This window comes from Rhipicephalus microplus, chromosome 3, assembly GCF_043290135.1.
Source record: "Rhipicephalus microplus isolate Deutch F79 chromosome 3, USDA_Rmic, whole genome shotgun sequence".
Taxonomy (NCBI): domain Eukaryota; kingdom Metazoa; phylum Arthropoda; class Arachnida; order Ixodida; family Ixodidae; genus Rhipicephalus; species Rhipicephalus microplus.
In genome coordinates this window covers 84,316,012-84,343,753 of record NC_134702.1, presented here as the reverse complement: position 1 = coordinate 84,343,753, position 27,742 = coordinate 84,316,012, and the positions used below count along the sequence as shown (strand labels likewise).

The following is a 27,742-nucleotide window of genomic DNA, read 5'->3' as shown; positions in this document are numbered from 1 at the left end:
GAGGAAACCGCGCCGAATGAGATCAAAGACGTGAGGATCAATGCACGAAAGAATGTCCTTGCTGTAGACGTTATGCACCGTAGCGCACTGCCAAGCCTTCGGCACATAACAGAAATCGGCAACGTGAAAGTTCGGCCAATGGTCGCTACAGGTTGTAATGGCACTGTTGGCGTCATTTATGATGTGGATCTTTCCATCTCAGCTAATGACCTGCCAATACTAATAAAACCAGCGACTGAAGGCACCCGCATTACGCACATTACCAGACTCGGCAACTCACGCTGCTTGAGGCTTGTGTTCGAGGGAGACAGCCTTCCCTCGTATGTCAAAGTTGGCCATGTTCGCCACTCAGTGCGTCCTTACATACCGAAGCCACTGCAATGCTACAAGTGCTTCAAGATGGGACACGTAAAAGGTGTCTGTGAGAACAAACTTGTGTGTCCGCGGTGCGCTGAGTCTCACTCAAAAGACGCCTGCAGTGCCACCATACTACGATGTCCAAACTGCCACGGCGCTCATGAGGCCTCATCCAAAGATTGCCCGCGGGTGCGAAACGAGCACGCGGTACTCAGGCGTATGGTGCGTGACAATTCTACACACAAGGAAGCTGCCGCTACACTCCGCCGACGACGGCGTCGTGGGCGAAGACCATCACGGAAAAACGCCTCTACCGATAGAGAGATGTCATCCTCTATCAAAGAGGCTGACTCACGAACACCGAGCTCACTGAAGACGGATACTGCCAAACAGAAGAAAGGGACAGCAGTCGCGCCTTCCGAACAGTGGCCCTCTCTTCCACGACGTCAACCTACTTCGGAGCTGCATCAAATCCCGCCGCCCTCGACGACCCCTCAAACCAGTGATGCGATGAATGAAGATCAAGTGATAAGCTTGCTGCAATCGCTGATGAGTACCATGCGTGTCCTACTGAGTAATATGAAGACTTCTGCTGCGCAGACCGCACTGCATGTGCTGGACACCCTGAGTCCGGTGCTTGCAGCTCTAAGGTAGAACCATGGCCAGCGAGGCACCGTCGTTTCGAGCGGAAGTCAAGAATGCATCTGTCTTTCAGTGGAACGCCAGAGGACTGAAGTCGCGCATGTCTGACTTTAGACAATTTGTATTTGTGAACCGCTTCCCCATTATTGTGATTTGTGAACCCAACCTATGTGCTTCAATCAAGCTGTCAGGATATGAGTGCTTTATGTCCTCCACTCACAGAGACTGCAGCAAAGTTATTGTATTCATGCGCCATGACCTCACTTACGTTCACCACAGAGTCTCGCCTGATGAAGGGAATCAGTATGTGTGCCTTACTGTGAAGAAGGATAAGGTTGCTTTCACGATTATCGGAGCTTACTTATCTCCATCAAGCCGCCTTGACTGCGAGCGCTTACGCGGTATTCTGACATCGACTCCAAGGCCATGGGTGATCACTGGCGACTTCAATGCCCACCATTTCCTATGGGGAAGCTCCAGGGACAACTCTAGAGGAAGAAAATTGGTGTCCTTAGCCTCGGAGTACGAACTCTGCGTTTGTAACGATGGAAGCCCTACATATTTACGCGGATCAGCCTATAGCAGCTGCCTGGACCTTACATTGGTTTCTCGCTCACTTATCAGGAAAGTGCACTGGTTTTCGGATCTGGAAACGCGGGGCAGCGACCATATACCAACTTACCTGTGTATAGAAGGTTTCACCAGCTCCAAGTCCTCAAGAGGCCTCAAGTACACCGATTGGCCGAAATTCAAAATGTTAATGGAAGACTGCTGTACCGACGGCTCATCATATAACCTAGAGGACTCAATAAAGGATGTCCTGCAGAATACCACGCATACACATTTGACTAGTCACAAGCGCACCGATTTCGACATCGAGCTTGAGAAACTTCGCGCAATACGCCGTCGTGCAGAACGAAGGTACCGACGGACAAAGTGCATGGATGATTTGAGGCTGGCTAGACGCATTCAAAAGAAAATGCAGCGGCACATGGATAAACTGGCTAGGCGACGTTGGACATCCTTTTGCGAGTCGTTGGATCCACGAAAGCCCCTATCACTGATATGGCGAACTGTCCGGGGTCTTAGCACAACCTTGGGTCAGCGACACCCGTTTACATCTCTGGCACTTCACCTTCGATGCAGAGAGATTGACGTCGCAGAATCTTTCTGTAGAAGAATTTCCGGTGATTCCAATTTCACAGTATCAAGAACGGGAACTTTTGACAACCCACCGCCCTCACGTGATCCCCGTATGGAATGCCAGTTTTCTATGGATGAGCTAGAGGCGGCACTGGCTCTGTGCAGACGTTCTTCAGCACCCGGTCCTGACGGCATTACCTATCGTGCCCTTTGTAATCTTGGAGACGAAGCTCGGAAGGCACTCTTACGCCTATACAACGACTCCTGGCAGACTGGTACTGTTCCCCAGGCATGGAAGTCAAGTCGCCTCATTCCACTTCTAAAGGCTGGTAAATCTCCTTTAGATATTGCCTCATACCGTCCTATCGCACTTGCCAGTTGTGTGGGAAAAACGATGGAACGAATGATTCTAACACGAATGGAGTGGTATTTAGAGCACTACGAAATCTATCCAGTATCCATGACCGGATTCAGGCGCGGCCATTCGTCAATCGACAACGTTGTTGATCTGGTGACATATGTTCAACACCAGAAAGCCTGTAAGAGACTGTGCGCCGCCCTGTTTCTAGACGTTAAGGGGGCTTACGACAATGTCACCCATGAAGCCATCCTTAGTGCTTTGGAAACAGTAGGTCTTGGTGGCAAGATATATATGTGGGTGTACAGCTACTTACAGCTGAGATCATTTTACGTGATGACAGCGAATGGCCCAACACCTGATTATTACAGCAGCCGAGGAGTTCCTCAGGGAGGAGTGCTAAGCCCTACCCTTTTCAACCTAACTCTCATTGGTCTAGTCGAGCAGCTACCTAGCACTGTAGAACTTTCTGTCTATGCTGATGACATCTGCATTTGGACATCAGGTGTGACAAGGCCTCAGCTTCGCGCCCGCCTTCAGAAGGCTGCTACAACGGCGTCATGCTATCTTCGTAAACAAGGCCTCGAGGTGTCCTGCGGAAAGTGTGCAGTGGTAGCGTTCACGCGGAAACCAATGTCTGCTTACAGTATATCGATTAATGAAGAATACATATCGTTCAGCAGAAGCCACAGGTTCTTGGGAGTCATAATAGATAGAAACCTGTCGTGGACTCCACACGTGAACTATGTGAAGAAGCGGCTGATCGCAACATGCCACATGCTCAAATTTCTTGCAGGAAAAAATTGGGGAGTGCCCATATCATCCATGCTACAACTGTACAGGGTGCTGTTTATCGGATTCTTACGGTACAGCTTACCTGCAATGTCTAACACCGGCAAGACCAACCTGCGCGCAATCCAGATCATTCAAGCCCAAGCACTTAAGATATGCCTTGGAATACCCCGCAGTGCTTCAACGGCTGAAACCATTGCCATCGCTCAAGATCACTCGATAAATACGCATATTATTACCGAGACAATGCGCATGCACCTCAGGCATTATGCCAGGACCCCTTCTCACCACCTGGCGAGTCTAGCTGCTGAAAGGCCCCGCACGACATACGGCACTATTGTCTCCAAGCATCGTTCATCGTTTGCTGAGGCATACGCACCTGCATTAAAGCCACTGCTTCCTCCTTGGAGCTTGAGCCAGCCGCGAGTTCACTTAAAGATTCCAGGAATGAGGAGAAAATCGGACTTACCGACACATGCCCTGAAACAACTGAGTCTATCCCTACTGGAAGAAAACTACAGTAACCACGTGCACATTTACACGGATGGCTCTACTACGCCGTCTAGTTCAGGTGGAGCAGTGGTTATACCATCACAAGGGATAACTCGGTGTTTTAAGACTTCACATGTGACGAGTTCGACGACGGCAGAACTCGAGGCTCTGCGCAACGCACTGGAACACATCAATTCAGAAGAAAGACCAGGTAAATGGGCTGTGTTTTCTGACTCAAAACCAGCGTTACAGTGCCTGATATCAGTTCTCCGACGCGGATGCCACGACCAGTTGACCTACCAAACCGTGAAACTACACCACCTGTTAATACAAAAAGGCCATGACATCGTCTTTCAGTGGTTACCTGGGCATAGTGGTATAGGCGGCAATGTTTCTGCAGATCATGCTGCTCGCACGTCACATAAAGAAGGGAACAGTGTTCCGATACCGCTTTCAAGAGCGGATGCGGCGAGGCAGATTCGTCAACTGGCCCGCAGTCTCACACTGACCGAGTGGAACACACCAAGCATACGACGTACACGACTGCACGAGCTCGACCCATCACTACAACTTCGGCCGCCACCCGGCCTACATCGACGTGAAGCTTCGCTTCTCTATCGCCTTTGGCTGGGAGTTGCTTTCACGAAAGCTTATACCACGTTAATCAGAATTACTGACAGTGCGGCGTGCGATGTTTGTGGCACCGACGAAAATATCGAACACCTGCTGTGTCATTGTCCTCGATTTGCCTCAGAGAGACAAGTACTTGCCAACGCAATGCGGCGACTGGATGATCGGCCTCTTTCTGTGCAGGTGCTATTACAGCAATGTACACATGCCTCGACAGCCCACAAGGCAGTGAAAGCCCTGCTGCGTTTCCTGAGAAAGACAGGCTTGTGTGAACGCCTCTGACATGCGGTAGATTTCTACACGCTGCAGTGAAATTACTGTCAGTCTCTCCTTCACCCCCTTTTTTCCCTCTCTTTCCTCTTTCTCGTCTTTCTTGTCCCCTTCCTTTATCCCCCAGTGTAGGGTAGCCAACCGGATGTCTTTCTGGTTAACCTCCCTGCCTTCTCCCTTTTTGTTGCTTCCTTCCTTCCTTCCAACCACAGGATCTTTCTCTTCATTCTCTGCGGCCACTTTTCGCCCTCTCATTATCACAGACCTCAAAAAAGCTTGTGCGAAGGCTTTTTTTTTTTCTGGCAATTCAAGAACGTGCGTAGGAACATCTCGTCAATAAAATACGAAATAAACGCCACGTGTCGTGTTATGTCGTCCTTAGCACTGCTGAGGAAGCTGCCGCCGAGTAAAGGATGAAGAAAACCTGCAGCATTTGGCTTCGCTATCGATTGTCTTTCCTCTATTACCTCGCCATTTCTTCTCCAGGACAGGAGCAAATAAATATACTTTTCTTTGTCGCAGTTCATTTAGCGTCAAGTTCCTGCCTTGAGTAACGTTTATTTCATTTCATTTCATTTTATTACCTTAAAGGTCCCCAGGCGGACATTACAAAAGGGGTGGGGTTACAAAAAAACGTACAAAAAAGCCATGAATTAGCTGGAAAAATGGCTTTTGACGCTATGCATAAATGTTGATGGACAGGTTCCGTAATGTCTACAAGCGCCGCCACTCACATCACTGACATGATCCACTTGTTTTTTAAGCGAAGTTTGCTCAAAGCTTGAACTCACAGTAATGAAACATATTGTGACGAAGGAACGCGTTTATTTACAGGAAATGGTTGAGATCGGTACAGCTCAGAGCCAGAAAACCGGCGACCGAGCTGCTCGTGAGCCAGACCGCTTCCACCTCTTCCTCTTCATGCGCCCATCGAGGTGTGTCATTTCCCCCGTTCGCAGACGATGCCCACTGGGCGAGTCAATAGGAAGGTTGGTGGTGATATGGCTTGAGGCGCGCGACGTGTGTCAGCTGTGTCTTGCTAGAGCGCCGACCATTGCTTGTGACGCCGGAGATGACGTATGTGACGTCACTGAGACGGTCAATGACTACAAATGGTCCGGAGTAGTGGGCCAGAAACTTTTGGCATAAACCACGTTTGCGGACAGGTGTCCACAACCACACCAGGTCACCCTTTGTGTAGGCAACGGAGTGATGGTGGGCGTCGTACCGGGTCTTGGAGCGCTGTTGAGATGCAATGGTTCGAAGGCGTGCGACGCGACGGGCTTCTTCAGCGCGGCATAGTGACTCGGCAACCGATGTTTCCACATCTAACGTAAAAGGCAGAATGGTGTCGAGGCAACTGCGGGGGGAGCGGGCGTAGAGCAGGAAAAAGGGCGCGTACCCTGTTGTCTCGTGTTTCGCGGTGTTGTAGGCGTATGTGATATAGGGCAGTACTTCGTCCCAGTTTTTGTGCTTGGCATCAACATAAATTGACAACATGTTCGTTAGCGTCCTGTTGGTCCGCTCTACGAGGCCATTCGTCTGGGGGTGATACGGGGTTGCGTGGCGGAATTGGCTGGCAGACAGGCGTAGGATCTCTTCAACGACGTCAGCGACGAACTGACGTCCCCGGTCGCTAATGACGACTCGTGGAGGGCCATGACGGAGAATGATATGCCGAAGCATAAACTGCGACACGTGAAAGGCTGTTGCAGTAGGTATAGCCGCAGTTTCTGCGTAGCGCGTCAGGTGGTCGACGCACACGATGACCCATCGATTGGCACTGGCTGAACGCGGAAACGGACCTAGAAGGTCGACACCAACAATCTCGAAGGGAGAGCTAGGAGGTGGTACGGGATGGAGAAGTCCGGGTGATGTAGTCGTGGGACGCTTGTGACGTTGACATTGTTCGCAACCCGCTACGTATTTTTCTGTGTCGCGTCGCATCTTGGGCCAGTAAAACCTTTGCTGGATGCGATGAAACGTTCTGGCGAAGCCCATGTGCCCACTGGTTGCGTTGTCATGGCAGAACCGAAAAATTTGGGGACGTAGAGTGCGTGGAACTACCAGAAGCAGACGGGCGCCTTGGCCAGAATAATTCTTCTTGTAAAGGACGGCGTCATGGACTACAAAAGAGCTTGAACTGGCCGGGTCATTCGCGGAGGCAAACAGGTGATCTAAGCAATGATCCTCGTGCTGTGCTGTCCGGAAAGCCGCGATGTCAGGAAAATGAGAGTCAATAGCTGTGATAAAATCGTCAAAATTATCAGCTTCACACTCGGTCGTTGGTAGAGGAAGCCGTGACAGGCAGTCAGCGTCTGCGTGGCGATTACCGCTCTTGTAGCGGACCGTGAAGTCAAATTCTTGTAACCGTATGGCCCATCGCGCAAGTCGACCAGATGGATCACGTAGGCTCACCAACCAGCAAAGAGAGTGATGATCTGTGATAACTGAGAAACGACGACCGTAGATGTAGGGGCGAAACTTGTGTACGGCGAAAACGACGGCGAGGCACTCCAATTCGGTAACCGTATAATTACGCTCTGCCTTGCTCAGGGACCGGCTTGCATAGGCGACGACGTGTTCAGCATTGTTGTGTCGTTGAATAAGCACCGCGCCGAGACCAACTCCACTGGCATCGGTGTGGATTTCCGTGGAAGCAGAGGGATCGAAGTGGCATAGTATTGGCCCGGAAGTGAGAGCGAACTTTAGTTGCTTAAACGCTGACTCACAATTTGGTGTCCAGTGGAAAGGGACGTCCTTGCGCAGCAAGTCAGTCAGTGGCTGGGCCTTTTCAGCAAAATTAGGTACAAAGCGGCGAAAATAAGAGCATAGGCCCAGAAAGCTTCGTAGCTCGCGGATAGACTGTGGCTGCTTAAACTTGCTGACGGCGTCCACTTTCTGCGGGTCCGGTCTAACACCAGCTTTGTCCACAAGGTGTCCTAAAACCAGTGTTTGCCGTTCACCGAAACGACATTTTTTTGAGTTCAGTGTCAAGGCGGCTTTCTCCAAACATGTTAGAACAACGTCAAGGCGATGATTATGTTCTGCAAAAGTTCGTCCAAAAATAACCACATCGTCCAGGTAACATAAACAAATTTCCCATTTAAGGCCTCTCAAGACGGTATCCATATAGCGTTCAAATGTTGCCGGAGCATTACACAAGCCGAACGGCATAACATTAAATTCAAATAGACCGTCTGGCGTTACAAAAGCCGTCTTCTCTTTATCAACTGGATCCATGGGAATCTGCCAATACCCGGATCGCAAGTCTACCGAAGAAAAGTAGGAAGCTGAATGAAGGCAGTCAATTACGTCATCAATGCGGGGGAGGGGGTACACGTCCTTCTTGGTTATAGAATTGAGACGCCGATAATCAACACAGAACCTCCAGGACCCGTCTTTTTTCTTTACCAAAATAACAGGCGCAGCCCACGGACTTGACGATTCTTGAATTACACCAGTGGCTAGCATCTCGCCAACTTGTTCAGCAATAACTTTGCGTTCGGACACGGACACGCGATAGGGCTTTTGTCGGAGAGGATGAGCAGAGCCAGTATCGATCTTGTGACGAGCGCGCGTGGTCGGTATCTGAGCCCTAGGCACCTTCCGTGCAAAATCAAATACTTTAGCATGTCTCGCCAGCAGTGCAACCAGGTCTTTGCGCTTCTGTGAGGAAATGGACTTGCTAACCATTTTTGAAAATTCAGCTTCCATACCAGAAGTTTCCGGACCCGCCCTTTCAAGATCGCTTAAAGCTCCAATGCAGGTGCTGCTCTGCTTTTCGAACAGGGCAAGGCGCATACCAGCCGGTAGTACAACCGACTCGGGTGAGCTGTTTATCACCCATAATTGAGCCGTCTCGTCTGCGAGAGATACAATGCATCGTGGTACAAAGATGTTTTTCTTGAGACAAGCTACAGGCAACGGCTCAATCACTATGTCACGTGAATTCAAACTCGAGTTGGTTTCCGAAGTGGTCACTTGTACGCTGGCCGTGGACCACGCTGGCAGAAGTACATCTTTAGCTACAGTGAGGTTACCTTTCTCACAATCAGGCTGCTGGGCGAGAGTAGACAACAGAACCTCACCTGCTCCACAATCCACGGTCGCACGACACTCTCGCAAAAAGTCTATGCCAAGTATAACGTCATGCGTTGATTGAGCCAGTACTGTGAATTCCGCCTTGAACGTTTTACCGGCAACACTAACAGACGCAGTGCAGACGCCGACAGGACGCAAGAATGCGCCGCTCACTGCCCGAAATGTGGCAGGTTTGTCCCAGTGAAACATAACCTTACGGCCTAGTCGTTGCTTAAAAACTAAACTCATCACGGAAACACTTGCGCCAGTGTCTATCAATGCCATCGTGGGAACGTCGTCAACAAGTACCTGAACCTTATTCTGAAGCATAGAAACTGGTGGAGGCATTCTTTGATGAAAATCGGTACGTCCAGCGACCTCACCTCCGTCGGCCGCGCTGGCTAGTTTCCCGGTGGCGGAGACGACATTCGTGACCGGCGCCGTGGAGATGGTGACCGAGGTGGACGGGTGGTGGGCGGCGTTAAGCTGCGCACAGATCCGGGCGAATCACTCCGGTTGATCGGCTGGTAGGCGTGCCGCTCGTCAGTTGGGTTGGGGGGCCAGTAGGTGTAGTCAGGCCGTTGGCTTCGTTGTGCAAACGTCGCGGATCTCTGAGGGAATGTCGAACGTGGATTACGTCGCATTGGGCAAAATCGGGCGATATGTCCACGAACACCGCACTGGTAGCAGACGGGCCGTTCACGGGGCATAGGGAACGTCGCTGGATGTTGAGGGTACGCGGCGCTCTGTTCCCACTGAGACGCAAAAGGAGGTGGACGGCTGTTGTAGCCGTAACGACTGTGGGGAGCATAAGGCGGCTCTACATAAGAAGACGCCGGTGGTGGAGCCCTTAGCTGAGGGCCGCGGTTGGAATAGCTGCGCTCCTCGAAACTCGTAGCATTGATACTTGTGGACGGTGTATCGCACGGTGGTTCTCGGGCGTTCAAGGGCGCGTAAAGGTGACGACGAAGTTCCTCACGTACAATGAGGCGAATCGTTGACGAAAGGTCGGTAGGCACGGAGTCTTGGCACACATCGACAGTGGCGACGGTCGTAACATTGGCAAGGCGTCCGAACTTCGTAGTGATGCGGCGAGTCTTCAGGGCCTCAAACGTTCGGCAGTGCCCAATCACATCGGCCACAGACTCAAGACTCTCCTTGCCGATAAGGAAGTGGTAGACGTCTTCCGCAATTCCTTTGAGAATGTGGCCCACCTTGTCCTCTTCCGTCATGTTGGTGTCCACACATTTGCACAGTTTCAGTACCTCCTCAATGTAGGTTCTGCATGTCTCACCACAAGCTTGAGCTCTCTGCGACAACATTTGCTCTGCACGTTTCTTCTTCGTCGCAGGGTCGCCAAAGCACTTCTTGATCTCCTCCATAAACTGGTCCCATGTTGTCAAGGTGTCTTCGTGATTCTCGAACCACACTAAAGCACTGCCATCGAGAAATAGACCCACGTGGGACAACTGGCTGGCCGCATTCCAGCCATTGGCTCGGCTCACCCGTTGATAGTGGCTGAGCCATTCTTCAACGTCATCGCCAGGTTTTCCTGTAAATGTGCGTGGCTCTCGGTAGTGGAAAGACGGCGCCCTCGCGACCGGCTGCTGGATGTCTCCGTCCAAGTTCATATCTTGAGGTAGTGGTGGCAAGCCCGCTAGTCGACGGCTGCGGCGAAGCTCGTGCTCTTGCGGTTCCGTCGTTAGTAGACGGCTGCTCTCCGGTCTCGCTTGACAGTAGCTGGCTTACCCAGCACCTTCCACCACAACTGTGACGAAGGAACGCGTTTATTTACAGGAAATGGTTGAGATCGGTACAGCTCAGAGCCAGAAAACCGGCGACCGAGCTGCTCGTGAGCCAGACCGCTTCCACCTCTTCCTCTTCATGCGCCCATCGAGGTGTGTCAATATCATTAACTTTTGACATGTTGAAAACCCCCGGGGCTGTGTTAGTAGGCATTGCCTATTGTTTAACAGTTATCTACGAGATGGAGTAAAGTGCGGATGTAATTGTATAAAGCTCGCTTTACTTTTACCTGCATTTGGATGTTGAGCCTGACTTGCTTTCAAAATGGCAATTGATTTATCAGTACTCTGTGCTTCGTGCAGTATGTAAAATCAATCGCACAAGCAAGATAAAGTAGTTTGTGTCCTTTTCCGGAAATAAGGCCTGTTTCCTTCGCATTTTCTCTGTGTGACACCATGCTGCGTAGTCTCGAGCTGACTATTCATCCTTCTATTTCTTACTCCTCTTCTTCTCTATCTCTTTCCTTTTTATTATTCTCCCTTTCTCCCACCCCAAGTGTAGGGTAGCCAACCGAGCCAAGCTTGGTTAACCTCCCTGCCTTTCCTCTCTATTTATCTCTCTCTCTCTCTCTCTCCCTCTCACTGCATTTATGCGTTTTTGTAAAGTTTGAGTACATAGTTTCGATTACGTGGATGTCCTTTTTTCTCACACCTACGTTTCTTTTTGTCATTGCAGCTCGGCCGGGTGATAGAGATGCACAGCTTCATATTCGACCTTGAAAACTTCAACCTAAAACAGATTGCGTGGAAACCAGGTGAGTTGCATCAAAGTAACACCCATTCGTTTAGCTGCGTCGGAAAACGAATCTCGGTGGTTTGAATATATTCTGACTCTGGATTATAAATAACATGAAACGCGCAGGCAATAAGTAGAATAATTTTTTGTCAATATTTGAGACGTAAGATGCAGAAATTCTGTTACTGTGACAAAAAAAAGCTGCATTGCCAAGGAAAGAAAGAGAGAAAGAAAGAAAGAAACAAACAAACAAACAAACAAAAACGTTTCTCTATTTTTTTACCTAACATCGTGTTTGTCTATAGACAGTATATATAATGAGTATCTAAAGCAGACACCAGTTGCAGAAGCAGATGGCAGCATGAAACGATGAGCACTGGTAGAACAAGAAGTACCAGTGAAGCTTGATCAATTTGACTAACAAAAGGTCCTGACGAATGCAAGTTTCTTTGCCTCGAACCAGTGAGAGTACTTCTTTTAACCATCATAAAATATACAATTGTGCAAATATTGTTCCCATAAAAGAAGCCCCTATTACTCTCAAGAGGAATACACCCCATACAAAACGAAGACTTGTCCCTCTAATCTCAATATATCTCACTTTTCTTGGCCTGCTTTAATCTTACGACTGTGAACATTCTAACTTTTTTGTCACGTTACTTCATTCTCTACTGTTGCATACAGCTCGTCCCTTTCATTGGCAACAGTTGTGTCGCTCTTGTTCAGTGCTTCTCAAATGGGAGTCACTTCGTTCAGTGCTTCTCAAATGGGTATGCTTCGTCGCATAACAGACCTGCACTGCGGCAAAAAACACTTATGTTGCCCCTTATTCACGAGAATGCTACAAAGGTTTTGTTTTGTTGCAGCTTTCTGCGACATGCGCACGCGGGCATCCTTTTTCTAGACCTTGATATTTGATGCGTTAACATAGTTAGAAACAGTTTGAATTCGACTGCAGACCGCACAGCTTATTGACGAGCTGTCAAGACCGAATTTGACGGCTTACAATTATTTGCCAGGGATATATAAAGGGCACCTATTTCACGCTGCATCTTGCGTTAATTTGTGACCCCCCCCCCTTTTTTTTTGTCAGTGCAAGGCTTCTCTCATCACCTGTACCCTGCTTCAGAACATTCATGGCCGAGAATCACAGCTCGAATAAATATCCGGTTATACGTCCTCGCGTTGCATTACCCAACTACTTCCCTTTTCCCCCTCTTAATGCGAAGCAGAACATTTGTTACGCCCCTTTGCTCGCTGATGCACACTATCATCTGACATTCCCTGAATTTTACGTCTTGCACTTTTCTTTCATCATTCAGTGACCAGTTTTTAATAATAACAGGATTATATGACGTCTTACGTTCGGAAACCATGATATGTTTGTGGGAGACCACGATATGCTTGAAAACCATATATGTTTGTGAGCGTAGTGGAGGCCTGTGAAAATTTCGACCATGGAGTGTTCTTTAACAAGCACTGACATTAACGAGCACTGACGGGCCTCTACTACTTCGACTCCATCGAACTGCGACTGCCTCGACTGGGATCGAACCCTTCACCTTCGGGTCAGCAGCCGAGCACCCTAACCAATGTACCATCGAGGAGGGCGGGGGCAGTTTTTAACATGTTGCTCTGCTTGTGTTAGCCCTCGTGTTTCTGCAGATTATATCAGTAGGGATAGAAAAATCTTCGCTATTCTTTGCGAAAGTAGACAGGAGCAGCTTGTTAACATTTTATGATATACCTGCACTGCTGCAGCGTGCACTTTCTCCAGCCCACTTTCATTCAGAATTAAGTTTCCGCGATCAAGGTTACCTCTGATTAATTTACCACTTTGAACAAGTGCAAGCGACCGTCAGAGGGATCTCCTTATTGAAACGTGCGCAACATTTCTATTTCAGCTCTCGATATGATCATCAATCTGGTCACAATGTATGAAGACCACTACCCCGAAATGCTAAGGAAGGCCTACGTCATAAATGGTGAGAAATTTCGAGTTGTTTTGTGACCACTTACATACGTTCTGATGGATATATGCTACGTATAAGTAAATTTTAGCGCGGAGTAAATGCGGCAAAGAAATTTTCGTGCTTTGAGCTGCACGGGTGGTTAAATGGAGCACTCTTGTCACTTCGCAGCCATATTCTATTTTTATTCACGGCTTTCCTCTCTATTCTGCGATGTGACAGCTGGTTTCTGCAGACGAAGTGTACTTCGTGATAACAACCTGCTTGTTTCCGCTTTTTTTTTTTGCAATCAACATTTCATTAAGATAATAATGCATTAAAGGGTCGTTATATCAGCATTAAAATATGATAAACAAACACGTGAAAGCCTGCGTATAGCTATTCCTGTTTGAAGGCGTTACAAAAATAACGTATTTCTTACAATCTTACAAATTACACGTCTTTTTTTTTCAATTAGTGCAAAATGCCAGATGACTTGATTACGAAAAATGGCTCACGCTCTAACCCTTGGGCTATGTCTTTGATCTCTCAAAAAAATTAAAGTACATTTATAGTACTTTAAGTAAAAAATGAGAGGGAAAGAACAGCTAAGACAAAAAAAAGAAGAAAAATGACAAATAAAGAGTGGGTAAAATCGAGAACGTTCCAGGGTTCACTGTGCTGTGCGATTGGCGTCTTGATTGTGATTTTTCTAAGAAGTATTGTGGTCAGTGTATTTGGGTGGCAATTTTTTTATTGTAGACAGTGGCTGCTCTTTTGCCAATTTTTTTCTTTTTCTTTTCTCTAGGCCGTTCTTTCTCTCTCATATTTTTTACTGGTGTCAGTGAGGGTCTACAAATACTGTTTCGATCATATGTTATAATCGTCGTCGAGCATGGTCTGAGCGATTGATATATGACACCGAATCTCCAACTCCTCTAATAGCTTCCTGTACGCATGCCTATTTCAGCTCCCAAAATCTATCCCATCATATACAACATGGTGAAGCCATTCCTCAGCGAAGAGACGGCGAAGAAGATACACGTGTTCGGCAAAGGTAAAGTAAACGCACAGTTAATTGTGCTCATGCCAAAAGTGTTTTCACTCTTTGCGGTATTCGTTTGCAGCGCTCCTCAGCAATCTTGTCCTTTGGTTTGATAAAACCATTTTTACTGCACACAACAGGAAATGCGGAGTACTCATGCGACTATATGAAGCCGCTGAGTGCTGAAACTTCTGTATTAAGTGAAACCGCTGGTTGCCCTTTAAATTATCTGACGCAGCTGCTTGAAAGTGATATTACATAAAGCTTATTAAACTTATTTTTTGCGATCGTCTCACGCAAGTATCATAAAATTCACTCACAACGAAGAGCGAAGAGAGAATTAAACTTTTATTTGAGAACAGGTGCGCGTTCTCTTCGCCCAGAGGTGGTTGAAAAGACTAAAGCTTTGTTGGTCCCCCTCACTATTCTGATCAGACACATTAATAACCATGTCTAACGTCATGGCTGTGAATGTGTAGGATTTGTTACGTAGAAATCGGTCTTTGGCGGGTTCGAATCCCGGCTGCGGCGGCTGCATTTCCGATGGAGGCGGAAATGTTGTAGGCCCGTGTGCTCAGATTTGGGTGCACGTTAAAGAACCCCAGGTGGTCAAAATTTCTGGAGCCCTCCACTACGGCGTCTCTCATAATCATATAGTGGTTTTGGGACGTTAAACCCAACATATCAATCAATCAAGAAATCGGTCTTTGAAGCTGATAGGCAATGCACGAAATTGGATGCTGAACAAAACAAAAAAGAACCCCGTTGCAAGCACGCCACCTTCAGTAACACCACGTATAATTTGCTCACGCTTTTCATATATTTTATAGCGCTCGTGGTGCACGCGTACATTTTTATTTTGAACATTTACGGCGTCGGTAGTTTGATTGCATTTAAGATGACCCGGGATACGGTGACGCAATCACTGGGAAGTTAGGTATAGGCTATCGCGATCTCGCGCCAAGGTTTACTATAGTGTTGGCACCTCGTCAGGCATCCAGCGAAAGCGGGTCATTGTCGACACGCTGGCGCAACTGAGCACAGCAAAATCCTTGAGATGGAGCGTGCCCAGCACTCTATACTTAGGCTCGCAATATAGCCCTTGGATGAGAGCTACTGATAAGCTAACATGCAGCGGTCTTGACCTAGTCCCCTTATCGCATTGCGTGGTCGCTTATGTTACGCCAAAAAAAAAAAAAACGACTTTCTACGAAAGAGGCCAAGAACTATTGGTCATGCACTGCATTGACTTGTGTGCAGTGTATGCGTCTCGCCAGCAGCAGTCGCTGATTCGAGACTGCATATTGCCACGGGCATGGAATGAGACAGCGCTACACCATAGCGTGTATGTGTGCACCGGAAAAAAGGACAAGAAATTAAAGAATACGATGAGGTACCTCATCGTATTCTTTACTTTCTTGTATTTTCTTCCGGTGCACAAATACGTCTTGTTTCTAGTGGCCAGTTCAGCTCGACGACGAGTGTGTCCGTAGACAGATGTCGTGTGTGAGAAGTGAGTTTATTTTATTTATTTCTGATACAGAAAGAGGAGTAAGAGCTAAAGGCCGTGTTGCCTGACAGAGGATCCTACTCCCATGCGCATTCGGCATGCGTGTACATGTTTGCATGCGATGCGAGTATACAAACAACAGAGCAACCAGAAAAAATCATAACATGCATGTACATAATTGTCACTGCAAATAAAAAATTACGGGTAGACATCACACATGAAAACTCTTTATGAAAACAAACATATCATACAGACACTCCAAGAATATTTACCTATACGCATGTGTCGTTCATAAGAACGTGACAATATATTTGAGGCCTCAAGCTGCAAGAATCTGTTTTGCGTTCAGGCAAAAATAGATGTTCTAGCGATAACCAACCGGGAATCACGTTCAGTTCAATTCTTCATAATGACAAATTCCAAATCAGTGAACGTCGGTGAGGTTCGAGTAGTTCAAAATCTTCAGTCAATCAGCGCGAAGCTTGCAGCTTTACTGTTTTGTGCTTGGTAGACAGAGACCATTTCACGCTGTATGCAGTGGTAATGAAGTGACACCGATTATGGTCAGTTTTATCGGCATACTTGTCAAATACGGAGCCGGCAATCCGTTCCTATAGCTTGCTCCTTATCCACTCGAGCCTTGCACATCCATCCTACCGTCGTATAGCCACGCTCCCTCTAGAGTATAGTGAACTAAAGTATCATGTTATAGTTCGCAATAATTATAATAGTATTAATAATAATAATAATAATAATAATAATATTAATAATAATAATAATAATAATAATAATAATTGATTGAGTTTAGCACCCTAAAGCCTTCGCTGCCACGATAGCATAGAGTTTTCTAAAATTTACTATAGGGGCCTCTCGCACTGCGATCGTTCAGTGACCATGGAAATTATGGGTATGACATGGATTCACCGATAGTCCTCGTACTTGCAGGCGGCGAATAACGCTTGTGGCTTTGTCTATTGCTGTGTTTCGGTTTCGCTTGGAAGGAAAGAATTAACGAACTTTTTGAACTACGTGACGCGATTTCAAATGGTAAGCCCAAACTGAGAATTAAGTGATGAATTGCGCGACTCCTGAACATTTGCCGATTGCTGTTTCGTGACAAAGGAGCTTCAAGCCATGCAAAGCCAAAAAGAACGTAAAGTACGAAGCCTAGACCCATAATTTCCATGTTCGCTGAAGCGCCATGCGTCGCAGCTCCCATAGACCCTAGCACCAGCATTCCCTCTAGTGCATATATATGAAACTATGCCTGACGGGGTATAGAGTTTCTTGAAAGGGCACGTCTTTGTATGATGGTCAAGGGGATGTAGGGAGGATTCACGGTTGACCAGATTTGACCACTGGACCAAGCTCCTTCATCATCATTCGCTTCGTGAATATGGCGTCATATTTTCTGTCCATTACGTTTCATTTTATCTTTAGCTAGAACACTCTAATTAACAGCTAGAACAAATGCTCCTTATCCTTTTCTCAGCATTGTTGGTTTTTAGAAGAAGTGGTTAACGATTTACAGTACTTGGTATACTTATCGAACAAACATTCCGCAGATCTCACGTACCTTGGGAATCGACGTTATGCGAAGCACACGGAAAGAAGTGACCATGTTGTATTTTTTTTATTGAACGACAGGTTGTGAAATGATGCTAAATATGTTTATAAATGTTGCACGCGCAGACGTATGTTTAAGAGTTGCAGATGTTTATATAACCAGTTTCTTGCGCTTGCGCAACGATGCCAACTGAAACACACCTATTAGCAACACCAGAAGCTGATATGAAGCGCTGATGTTCGCGAAGATGCTGGCCCTGGACACTGCTACATAAATCATTTTCAGTGCATGGCTACGAACCACAATTGACGTTAACCCGACGTGACGGCTGCATAAAAGGAGTACATATGTAATGTTTATAAAATTGGGTTGGCAGCACTGCTACCACTATTGAAGTTTCACGAAAATTAGGGTCTATTTCAGAAGTAGCCCCTACACCTGGAATAGCTCTGTGGTAAAATGCTTCCTTACCACACAGAATGGGTTCGATTCCTGCTGCAACCCTGAGATTTATTCTTCGCATTCGTCGGATCAACATTGCGGGTGTCAAGTTTTTCCCACATGTTACAATTGCCCATGTTCATTCTCGTTGTTCCTGGGTTGATACTAATTGTAAATCACCTGTGGCACATAATTACATACCAGTGGCGCATACCCGCCCGCGGGTATGTGCCACTGTCTGGCGGGAAGTGTTTGGCGACGTACGTGGAGGATTGTTGCATTATTTGTGTCTTAACCAGCCCATCATATTCGTCAAACCATCTTACTACCTCCCATACTAAGTTTGGTTCACGCCAAGTTGAGGGGAGACCACAAGAGCACTCAAACATAAGTGGATAGAGAGATATATGGATAGATAGATATTATATACGCACATAGACGACACAAATGCTTGCAATATGCAAAGAAATGCTTCGCATTTCAAACAATCCCTTCAGTTCATTTCTCCCCTTTTCTTATCGTACTGCTTCAAACACTGTCTTGAAATTTATTACCAAAGTCATAATCAAGGCTACTGGTGGCACGTACTATAGTGCCTCTTTGTTCAGTATACGTTCCTGTACTCACTGCATACTTTGAACCAAAGTTTCTCATGGCCTTAGCTTTTGAGCACACTGGTTGTGAAACATTCAGTTGCCCCTGTGACGTTTAGGTTCGCCTCGACGGGAAAGCGCCGAACGAGGAAAAAAGAACTCCTGTTGGTGGTCACAGAAACAAGAGCTTCCTTGTATTGCAACACTGAAGGCTTACTATACGTATTGCGTAGTTAACATGCTAATTAATCTCTTGCAATCAACGACAAAGACGCTACAAGCCAATGACTGAAACGATCTTGCGAAAGCACTATCCGACCAGCTTAAGTGCAGCTCAACTAGTCTTCTTTTGTGTTGCTTGTATTGTTCGCAATCGATGCTTGGAAGGACGCTTTATTGCAAAAAAAAAAAGGCTGCCTCGAGTGCCTCAGGCAGCATTTCACTAACCTTCTTTGATTGAAGGTTATTATGGATGCTGTAGCTCGATAACCGGTTTCTGGGCATACCGTAGCTAACCTGAGAGAGCCTACATGGCTGACGGTTGGTTACACCTTGAGAAACAAATATCATCCGCTTTTCGTTCCAAGCCCTAAAGCTTTCACAGTGCTGTAAGGTGCCACAAAGAGGTAGTACAGTAACGGCTGTAATTGTATAACACGATTCAGGCAGCGGGTGTACTTCAAGAGACCATGTCAGAAAAAAATATAAAGACGCGCACAGAAAAAATGAAGTCTGTGTAACATCTTAAAAACTGTACAAAATAAAATCGGTGGCATTACGCTTCTAGGGAACAGTGCGCGAGCCATATTGATCGTCTACTTGACTTGAAGCCTACAGGGCAGGGCTGCGTATACAAGGGTGAAAAAATGAAGGCACAGCGGAAAAACGCAGAACTATCAACGCAGAGGTTTCATTCAAACCGCATGTACAGATACCCATTAAATGTGCTGGTCATAATGATTAAACAAGACGCCACAATAAATTAGCAAGGTAATCACTGTCAGTGTAGTGCAGCAAGACAGATGACCTCGTTCTGCAAGTGTCGCTTGTCTTCACGGACCGCTTCGACCGTGTAGTGCGATAAAACCTTGGCATTTAAAAGCTCAGGATCACAGCAGCCTTTCTCCCAATGTAAAAGTACATACGATCGTGCATCACGCGCTTCACATAAGTTATAAGTTCCCTAGATCTAACGCTCACGTTTGGTAATTGTATAGCACTCACTACACGATACAGAAATTTCGTTCGCTCACTACCCCGCTGTTCCTGTGTTGAATGCAGCAGCAATACACAATTTGCACGGGTACGTTCTGCGTTCTTCTTCTGTCCGTGTAGCTTCGACGTAATTTGGAATGCTACAAGTAAACTACAACGCATGGTTCCAATCACCACTTACGAATCCAATTCAACTTATTATTTCAATGCGATGCAGAAACTTTGCTTGTTACAGAAAAATCTGGTCTCTATTTGCGTAGAATTTTACTCTGATTCAAGTACTCTTTCAGACTAAAAGGATTCGTGGCTGCATTTGATGTCGGATACCTTTTTTTTTGTTTGGTTTTTTTTAAGTTCCTGCTGTCGATCTTTTAAATGTTCTATACTGATTCTGCTTATTCTTCGAAGATGTGAGTGAGATTGCTTCGTTTCTTCATAATGATAATTTCATTGCATCCGTACCGCTTTTCCAACGCAGACAAGTGGAAAGATGCCCTTCTACAAGACATCGCCCCCGAAGAGCTGCCCGTGCACTGGGGCGGAACCATGACGGGACCCGATGGAGATCCGAGGTGTACGCATATCGTAAGTGTCACTGAGAGTCCTACACGCGCGATTTTCCAGCTCATAATGTGGCAGCTCGAGGCACGAACATGACAACTCATGGCTTCGAAGCTTTCGGGCCGTTCCTCCGTCATCTTGTGACTGTTATACACCTATCGCATGGGCCATCTTTGGTCCAATTCAAGGGACTGCGATTCCCCGCCAGTGTGGCTCTCCCACTGCCACCCCGAAACAGTTAATGACACTTGCTGCAAGGTTCACTTGTCGGCGAATGCGTTCGCTTAACTAACATCGCTGAAGCGGAGTGTCTAGCTCCAGTAGCAGTGGCTCTAGGATAATTAAATTGTTATCCGAAGCTGAGGTCATAGTATTCTGAGGCTATCGTCATTATTAGGAATATTGTTATGCGTTAAAACGTACTACCACTACGAAAATTTCACTATTCTCGTTGTCAGGCAACTTACAGCCCTCAGGAGAATGTCCAGTACAGGCAGTGCAAACGCCGAGCGTGCACCGAAAGTTGATTTTAACGACTACTTATAGCCGTAACGCACTATTACGTAAGACATGTTGCTAGAAATAACAAATATCTGCTGTGCTGCTTAGTTAACCATCGCCATTATTATCATTTTCAAAATACACTTCCCTTTCTCGTGTATCAGTGGCAGTGCACCACAGTGACATTCGGGGGTACAAGTGTACACTCGGCCTTAGAGACAATAAACTTTCCAGTGTGACCAGAGAAATCAGCTGCCGTTGCGGCTTAGTCAGCTACGTGAAAAGTAAAAAGGGAAGCGGGCGTTTCCTGAAGAGAACATTGGCCGCCAACCATTCTGAGAGAGAATGAGAAAGGAAAGGCGTTATATGAAAGATGCGAAGGGTTAAATACTGAACTATAAAGAATAGCAAGCTTCATCGCAATTCGCCACCTCGAAACCAGTGGATCAGGATTACAGGCGAGAATGTAGTGCAGTGACTGGCTGATAAAAAAATGTCAGCATAACTTTACGAGCTTAATACATATTCAATGTATGGCGATAGAAGAGGAAAGCGACCTGAACAGATCCTTACGCGGGAAAGTAATAAAGCTCTTAAGTTCTCCAAATTGTGTTGGCTGTGGACTTGAGCGATACGTTGTCGTTGTATACGTGTATACATGCGTGTGTAAGGCTTGTACACTTATTACGGATCGGTGATCAAAGGGCCCCTAACAGTATGCGTTTGGTTCAATTCGCCTCCAAATTCTTGGCTCACGTTATGTGGAACACACTGTATATGCGCAACGCTTGGTGCGGATGTTGTCCACGTGTTTTACGAAGCAATAAGTGCCGAGGAGGATGTAGCGCCTGTAAGAAAGACGAACAGAGCAACCAGCTGGTCGTCTTTGCTTAAGGCAGCCAAGGAGCCTTTTATAGGTCGTCGTTCGTTCAGGGTCAGCTGTGGCGGTGCGAGTGCTCGGATTCGTATAGCATCATTCGTAAGCGCCGTAAGATTAATGTTCGAGGAGACTCCAGAAGTTTTCTGCGGAATAGGAAATGTGTTTACGGTGGGCTAGATTGTGCCAACTTTCGTGTACTTCAGATGCAATAGACCACTGCCGGAAAGTCCGCATTGAATTTTGCGATGCAAGACTGTGTTTCCACTTTGTACCTTGAACGCCATATTCCGTTATTGTTGGTAGCGATTGTGATTGTTGCTATTGTGATCAAAGCTTGTCCTTATTGCATGATTCTGTGTGTTTATAAGTGTGTTAAATGTGTGCTGTAAGAGAAGTGTTTCGTTTTAAATGAAGCACTGTCTCGTGAAATCTGTCAACATCTGTCCAGCAGTCTTGCAGTCTCTCAGGCAATTATGTATAATGTGTATGTTTTTTGATATAGTGCTTCGCGTTCTATTGCGATATTCCACATTATACCTAAAATTGGTTTCTGGTTATTGTAATATTACAAAGTATTAAAATTTTGCAGAGTTCCATTTTTATAGTTTTTTTGCTCGGTGTATATCACACAACATACAGAAGTAAGAATGACCTGTCGCTGACAAAAAACGGTTCGTGCATTGTTCATAGGACGCCACTCATATTCGCTCATAAGCATGTAGGCACCCAGCATGTAGCCAAATTTGAATAAGTTAAACTAGGCAGCTGAGTTGTTAAGTTGCTAACCATGTTGTTTAGCGCAAACAAAGTATCTGTAGTGGGAAGCTCGAAACAATGAATCATAAAGTGTGCAACCACTAATCTAATCAGCACGGCTTCATCAGCGTGCTTAAGCCTGTATATGCATAACGTCGCACTTCTGCGGCGTTTAAACGCTGTTCTATCCACTCAGTTCCCACGTGGGAGCTGCCCGCAACACAGTGATCTGTGTTTTGGAGGACCAAATAAAAGTTTATCCAATCCAATCCAATCCAGTCACGACAACGACGTTCTTTATGATGGAGTGTTTCCTCGCTGCTTTCTTCTGAAAGCTATGACGTGACAGTGGCTAACGGAACAGTGCTGGTGACGTAGGCTGACGCTAAAAGTATCAGCCTAAGTGACCATCATATAATTAAGTTCACAGTAAAACGATTGGTAGATTTAAACAAGGACACACAAAGCTTTATAAACATTAGCATTTGATGCCTCACACGAAAACCGCTTGCGTACCTATAGCCTGAACTACGAAAACAGCGTATAATACGCAACATACGCTAACGCTAGTATTCCTATTCTAAAATTGTCTACTCTTACATAACTGAAGGCAGGAACGAAGCTGCGATGGGTTGAGACTTGTTGGGCGGCAGTGGGAGCCGCAGCTGAAGAGTCAGTGTTCTTTTTCTTGATTGGCGCACCGTTTCACAGGTGGGAGCGGGCGGCCCAGTGCCGTGCTCGTGCTACACGGCCCCTTCGAGGCGCCTCTCGTCAGACCAGAACCTGAAGATGTGCGTGGTCGAGAAGAAGTCGGCCGTGCCGCTGACGGTCGAGGTGACTGAAGCCGGTTCCATCCTGCGCTGGGAGTTCCAGACCGAGAACTACGACATCGGATTCGGCGTCTTCTTCGTACCAGACTCGATCGGCGCCGTGAACGGTGACGGCAGCGGCGACATGCAGGAGCTGGTTGCCATGCAGCGTGTTAACTGCCACCTGGTGCCCGAAGACGGCATGCTCGTCTGCAGCGCGCCCGGAAAATGTGAGAACTATAGGGTGGCACTACTGCGGCTAAAAGGGGGCTCGTATAATGTTCCAGTATACTTGCTGTAGGCGAGTGAATTGACAGCTAAGCGAGCGACGGCCATCTTAACTCCCATTTCTATTCTTACGCAGCCACCAGAATGCAGAGCTTCGTAAAGTCAGCGTCGGAGACAAAAACTATGCGGGCCATTTTGCACTAAACAAGATGGCAGCTAAGCAGAATGCTCGGATCCCGGCGTTATGGTCGTCTGTTCACGAGTTGACACATTTGTTGGCAATCAATGCAGGCCACGTTCATTTTTTTTCGTAGATTTGCACACGAAATAATTTCAGGAAGTAACAATCCAGCTTGTTTGTATTACTAAAGTGGTACTCATTCAGTACCACTTTGCGTCATTTTGTGCCACCAAATTGTGTCACTGCTAGTGACACAATTTTTCAAAGGTGAGTTTGCTCTGCAACACAAATCTGTTCACAGAGCAAGACTCTGACAAAGTTTGATGCTCCACAAAGGCTTACAAGACATCGTATTAGGATATTTGGGTCAATTTTACCATGACACACCTAGAGGCATCGACACTAGCTTGTTCTGGCTACAGTGCTAATTCAAAGGACTTCTCGCAGCAGTCTGGCCAGTGATGGTGATGTCAGGTACCTAAGCTTCCGAAATGACTGCTTGCGTGTCACCGAAAATTTTGAATGGCTGCTCGTGCGTCACGAACAAAGCCACGGTGCGAGGCGGTCGTGGAAACGTCCCGATATCTGTGTGAAGCCGTGTCTAGAAGCACATACCGTGTTGAGATGGCAGGGCACAGTTGGAACCAAAACTAGCTCTTTGAAACATACGGTGAATACGTTATCAGTGTGCAATCCCACTTAGCAGTTCCTTTTCCATAGTCTCTTGAGGGCGATACCTTTCATCTGAAAGAACACTAGAAAAGTTTCTTGTCACTATGCTTTTCCCTTTCTCTTGTAGAGGTGAAGTAGCGTCAATATGCACAGACGTTATCCAGACGCGTTCGATTAGTCGGACGATTGGTGCTCGGTACTCTCGTTCAAACTGTCAGTGTAGACGGTTAACGTTGCTGACCAGAAACGGAAGACAGTCAATATATTGAGGCGATTAGGAGTATCTGAGAACTTGATCAGCGTGCGTTGGTGCATAACTGTGAAGTAAATGGTTGTGGCGCTGTGCTCTTTCTATTTACTCTGTCTTTTTTCTGTTTTCATTTGATTGAATGCGCATTCATTCTCTTTGCGATTCAAAGCAACACTGTCCCTGAAGAGGTTAAGGTAACACCTAATAGTGTTTTTTTTTTTTTTGCTTGTATAAACACTCCAATGCAAGAACGTGGAAAAAGAAGAGGCGTGCCATTAGTGCCAGACACATTGACTACACGCATAAAAGATACAGAAGTTCGGGAGAGCAACGGAGGTTTGAACCGGTCAATGAGTCCTTGAACAGATGTTATTGCAGTAGTGGACGCTTCGGCATTTAGGTTTGTATTCCGCATAAGAATGAAAACTTCGGTTGCATGCATTCATCGTAATGGTATCGTGGATAAAAATGGAGAACTTCAGTTGGTATGCATTCATTTTTCTTTGATGCAGCTCACACGGAAGAAATATGAAGAATTCACCCAGCGATAGACTCATATTCGTCGTGGCCTTGGCAAAAACAAGTTTGCTTGTCGAAATAATATAGCGTCAACCCCCCCCCCTGTTTATGTATTTATTTCTTCAGACTGCGTCCAATAACTTCAATATTGTGTTTGGCTGTTCTTTCTGGTGCATCGGATGTGTAAGGCACCATCACAGTATGGTAGTGCTATAGACATTATAAGTTCGACATTATAATCACTGTCTCATTTTCGTGCTGGTTACAATAGTATGTATCCTTATATGACACATCAGCCCATTTCGGACTCCCGATGTTGCATACTTTTTGTTGTTTTATTTGGGAATAATGAAACATGGTTAGCCTGGCTCGATACAATTGTTTATTGTATATAGCCTGCAAGGTCGGGCGAAAGGAGTGCTTTTACCTCCTGACAAAGTGCCTAACTCGCTGCAGCGGGAGAGATAGTGGACTATAGATTTGTAATTAGTAGGACAGATATGTCCGAAGTTTATAAAGCCCCATTTCTAAAGACAATACGAAAGACATTCCTAAAGTAGCAAACAAAGTGATGTGGTAAAGAAATGTGTGGTACAACGTATGATAAAAAAATAAAGTGCAAATGGGACATGTTCTCGCGAATGCTCGTACTTAAAAAGAGTAGAAGTATTGCTCGCTATTCGGCTCTTAGTCTACACTCAGCCTCCTCTGACGACGGGCCTGTTCATTCTCACCCTTCGCAGATGTGTTGAAGTTCGACAACAGCTTCAGCTGGTACCGGAGCAAGAAGCTTCTCTACCACTACCAGGTGCTCCCGCCGACGCCGGCGTAATCAATGGACGGTTGCCTCAACAGCCGACTTTCCAACGGCTTATTCTTCTTCATTCTCGTTTTATTCCCTCTCGTTTCTTTCCTTCGTGTGTATTTTCGTGCTCGCGTCGGTTGACGTCGGCAAAACTAATGTTCCGTAACTCCATCCAGCAGTTAACAATTGATAGCTTGCACATGACGTCAGAGACGCTGCTTCTTAACGTACCAGTGCTACCAACACGGGCACTGTAATGACGTCTATTTGACGCATTATTCTGTTCAAACGTCGTAAAGATGCGGCCGGAACATTATTGGTCTCTGATCCTGAATAACGACATAATTTACACGTCATGTGCTGACAGTCGACCTTAATGCGTGGCCACAAACCTAGCCTACCATCGTACTGGTGCAACAACATGGCGGCTTCAGTGACGTCAGGGCAATCCATCAATAAGGCGGCAGAAGGCGATGAAGGCAGGCTGTGAATATGAGCTTTTAACTCTTTGTATAAGTTTTAGCTGTTTTAGAACACGGCTACTGCGCTTACAGCACGAGAATAAAAATAATTAGCGTTAAAAACACTAACAAGCATCGAGTGGATGCAGGTATATAGGCGAAATCTTAAACTGTCGATATAGTTAGCGTCTTGCGCATGCAAGGAAGTAACTGAGCGGAAGTTACTTAGGAAGCTTGTAAGCTATAACAGGGTCTTTCCGGCTATATCTATAGATGGTTAGTTCAAGGTCTAGTGTTTTCTCGTAGCGACATGTTTTTTTAGCCTTAAGTTTGTCATGCGTCAGAAGAAAAAAAAACTGTTTCGTGCATGGTTTAGTCCACCCGTTCTTTACAATGGCACAGCACGTCACAGCAACTTCGAATAACCACATAAACTACGGAAGAGCATGATGTTTGGAAATTCAGAAGTTATATTTTTAAGGGCATGAGTTTGGGAAGATTTCGAACGTTAGCAAACCATCATATATTTTTTACATGTTTAATTGAGTGACACACTTTATTTGGAGTGACGATATTAACTTCGTGTTTCTTTTTTCTTGCACAAAATGTGAACATTGTTCTGTAGAGATGTCGACGTGAATTTCACTGGTTGATTCGCAACAGTCTACGCTATTATTACTGAAAAAAAAACTGAAGTTGTGGTTGTCTGATTGTGAATGCACGCGACCTTATATGTTTCAGTGTTATTGGTGACAGAGTGTCAGTCTAATCTACCGGAAAATTGAAACTTGCAATGCTGAGTCTTCAGCTATTCAAACAGGCACCGGAGTTTATGCATGTGATAAAATTTGAAAGAAAAACTATCTTCATCCGAATGAGCCAGTGCACTATTCTGAAACATTTCAAGTCTGTTCGCTCCTAGCCACATCCAGAATTTTCTCGTGGATGTTAGAAATACCCGCCTTCGTATGAACCCCTCCTACCCCCCCCCTTTTTTTTTTCACCTTACAAATGAGTTCTCATACTTTCACTATTGCTAGAGCAACATTCCAAGTTACGAGGAGCAGTTCCATGTTCCATTCTGACAAGGTATTTTGAGAGATCTAGTCCCTAGGTGTTATACTGCTGTTGTGTTAATTATAAACGATGTTGTGTTGCGGCGCTGTTTGCTGTAATCTTATGGCTACAGCTTACCTTTAAATCTTTACGCCCGTCTCGATCACTGTCAATTTTTGCCGTGGTACAGTGCTTCTCGACTGACTAGCCCAGCTAGGAAAGTCTTTTCGCATCACATGAAGTTGGACTTTTGTGTTGCCTGGCTTTCTTGGTTGCTGTTTGTGGTGTCTTCAAACCTTCCCTTCTTTCATGGTGTACCTATTGTTCTAACTTAGGCGTGATGACCCGCTTCCAAATTTGGATTGGTCTTGCACGTAAGGAACGCAAGAGTTGTTCTTTCTGAAAAGCCGAGACTTTATATTAGTGAGCGGAAAA

The 27,742-nt window shown here is 46.2% G+C and overlaps 1 protein-coding gene across 1 annotated transcript in view; it reads left to right on the top strand.

Annotated features, from left to right (window-relative positions):
- Nucleotides 1–26,234, top strand: part of LOC119172831 (SEC14-like protein 2) — a 151,730-nt gene extending 125,496 nt beyond the window's left edge. The window contains exons 7-12 of the mRNA XM_037423981.2: nt 11,249–11,327; nt 13,213–13,293; nt 14,228–14,314; nt 20,107–20,213; nt 23,038–23,365; nt 25,729–26,234. Coding sequence (XP_037279878.2) covers nt 11,249–11,327; nt 13,213–13,293; nt 14,228–14,314; nt 20,107–20,213; nt 23,038–23,365; nt 25,729–25,817 — 771 coding nt within the window. The 3' untranslated portion in view covers nt 25,818–26,234. The remainder of the gene's footprint in view (nt 1–11,248; nt 11,328–13,212; nt 13,294–14,227; nt 14,315–20,106; nt 20,214–23,037; nt 23,366–25,728) is intronic.
- The last annotated feature ends 1,508 nt before the right edge of the window (nt 26,235–27,742 follow it).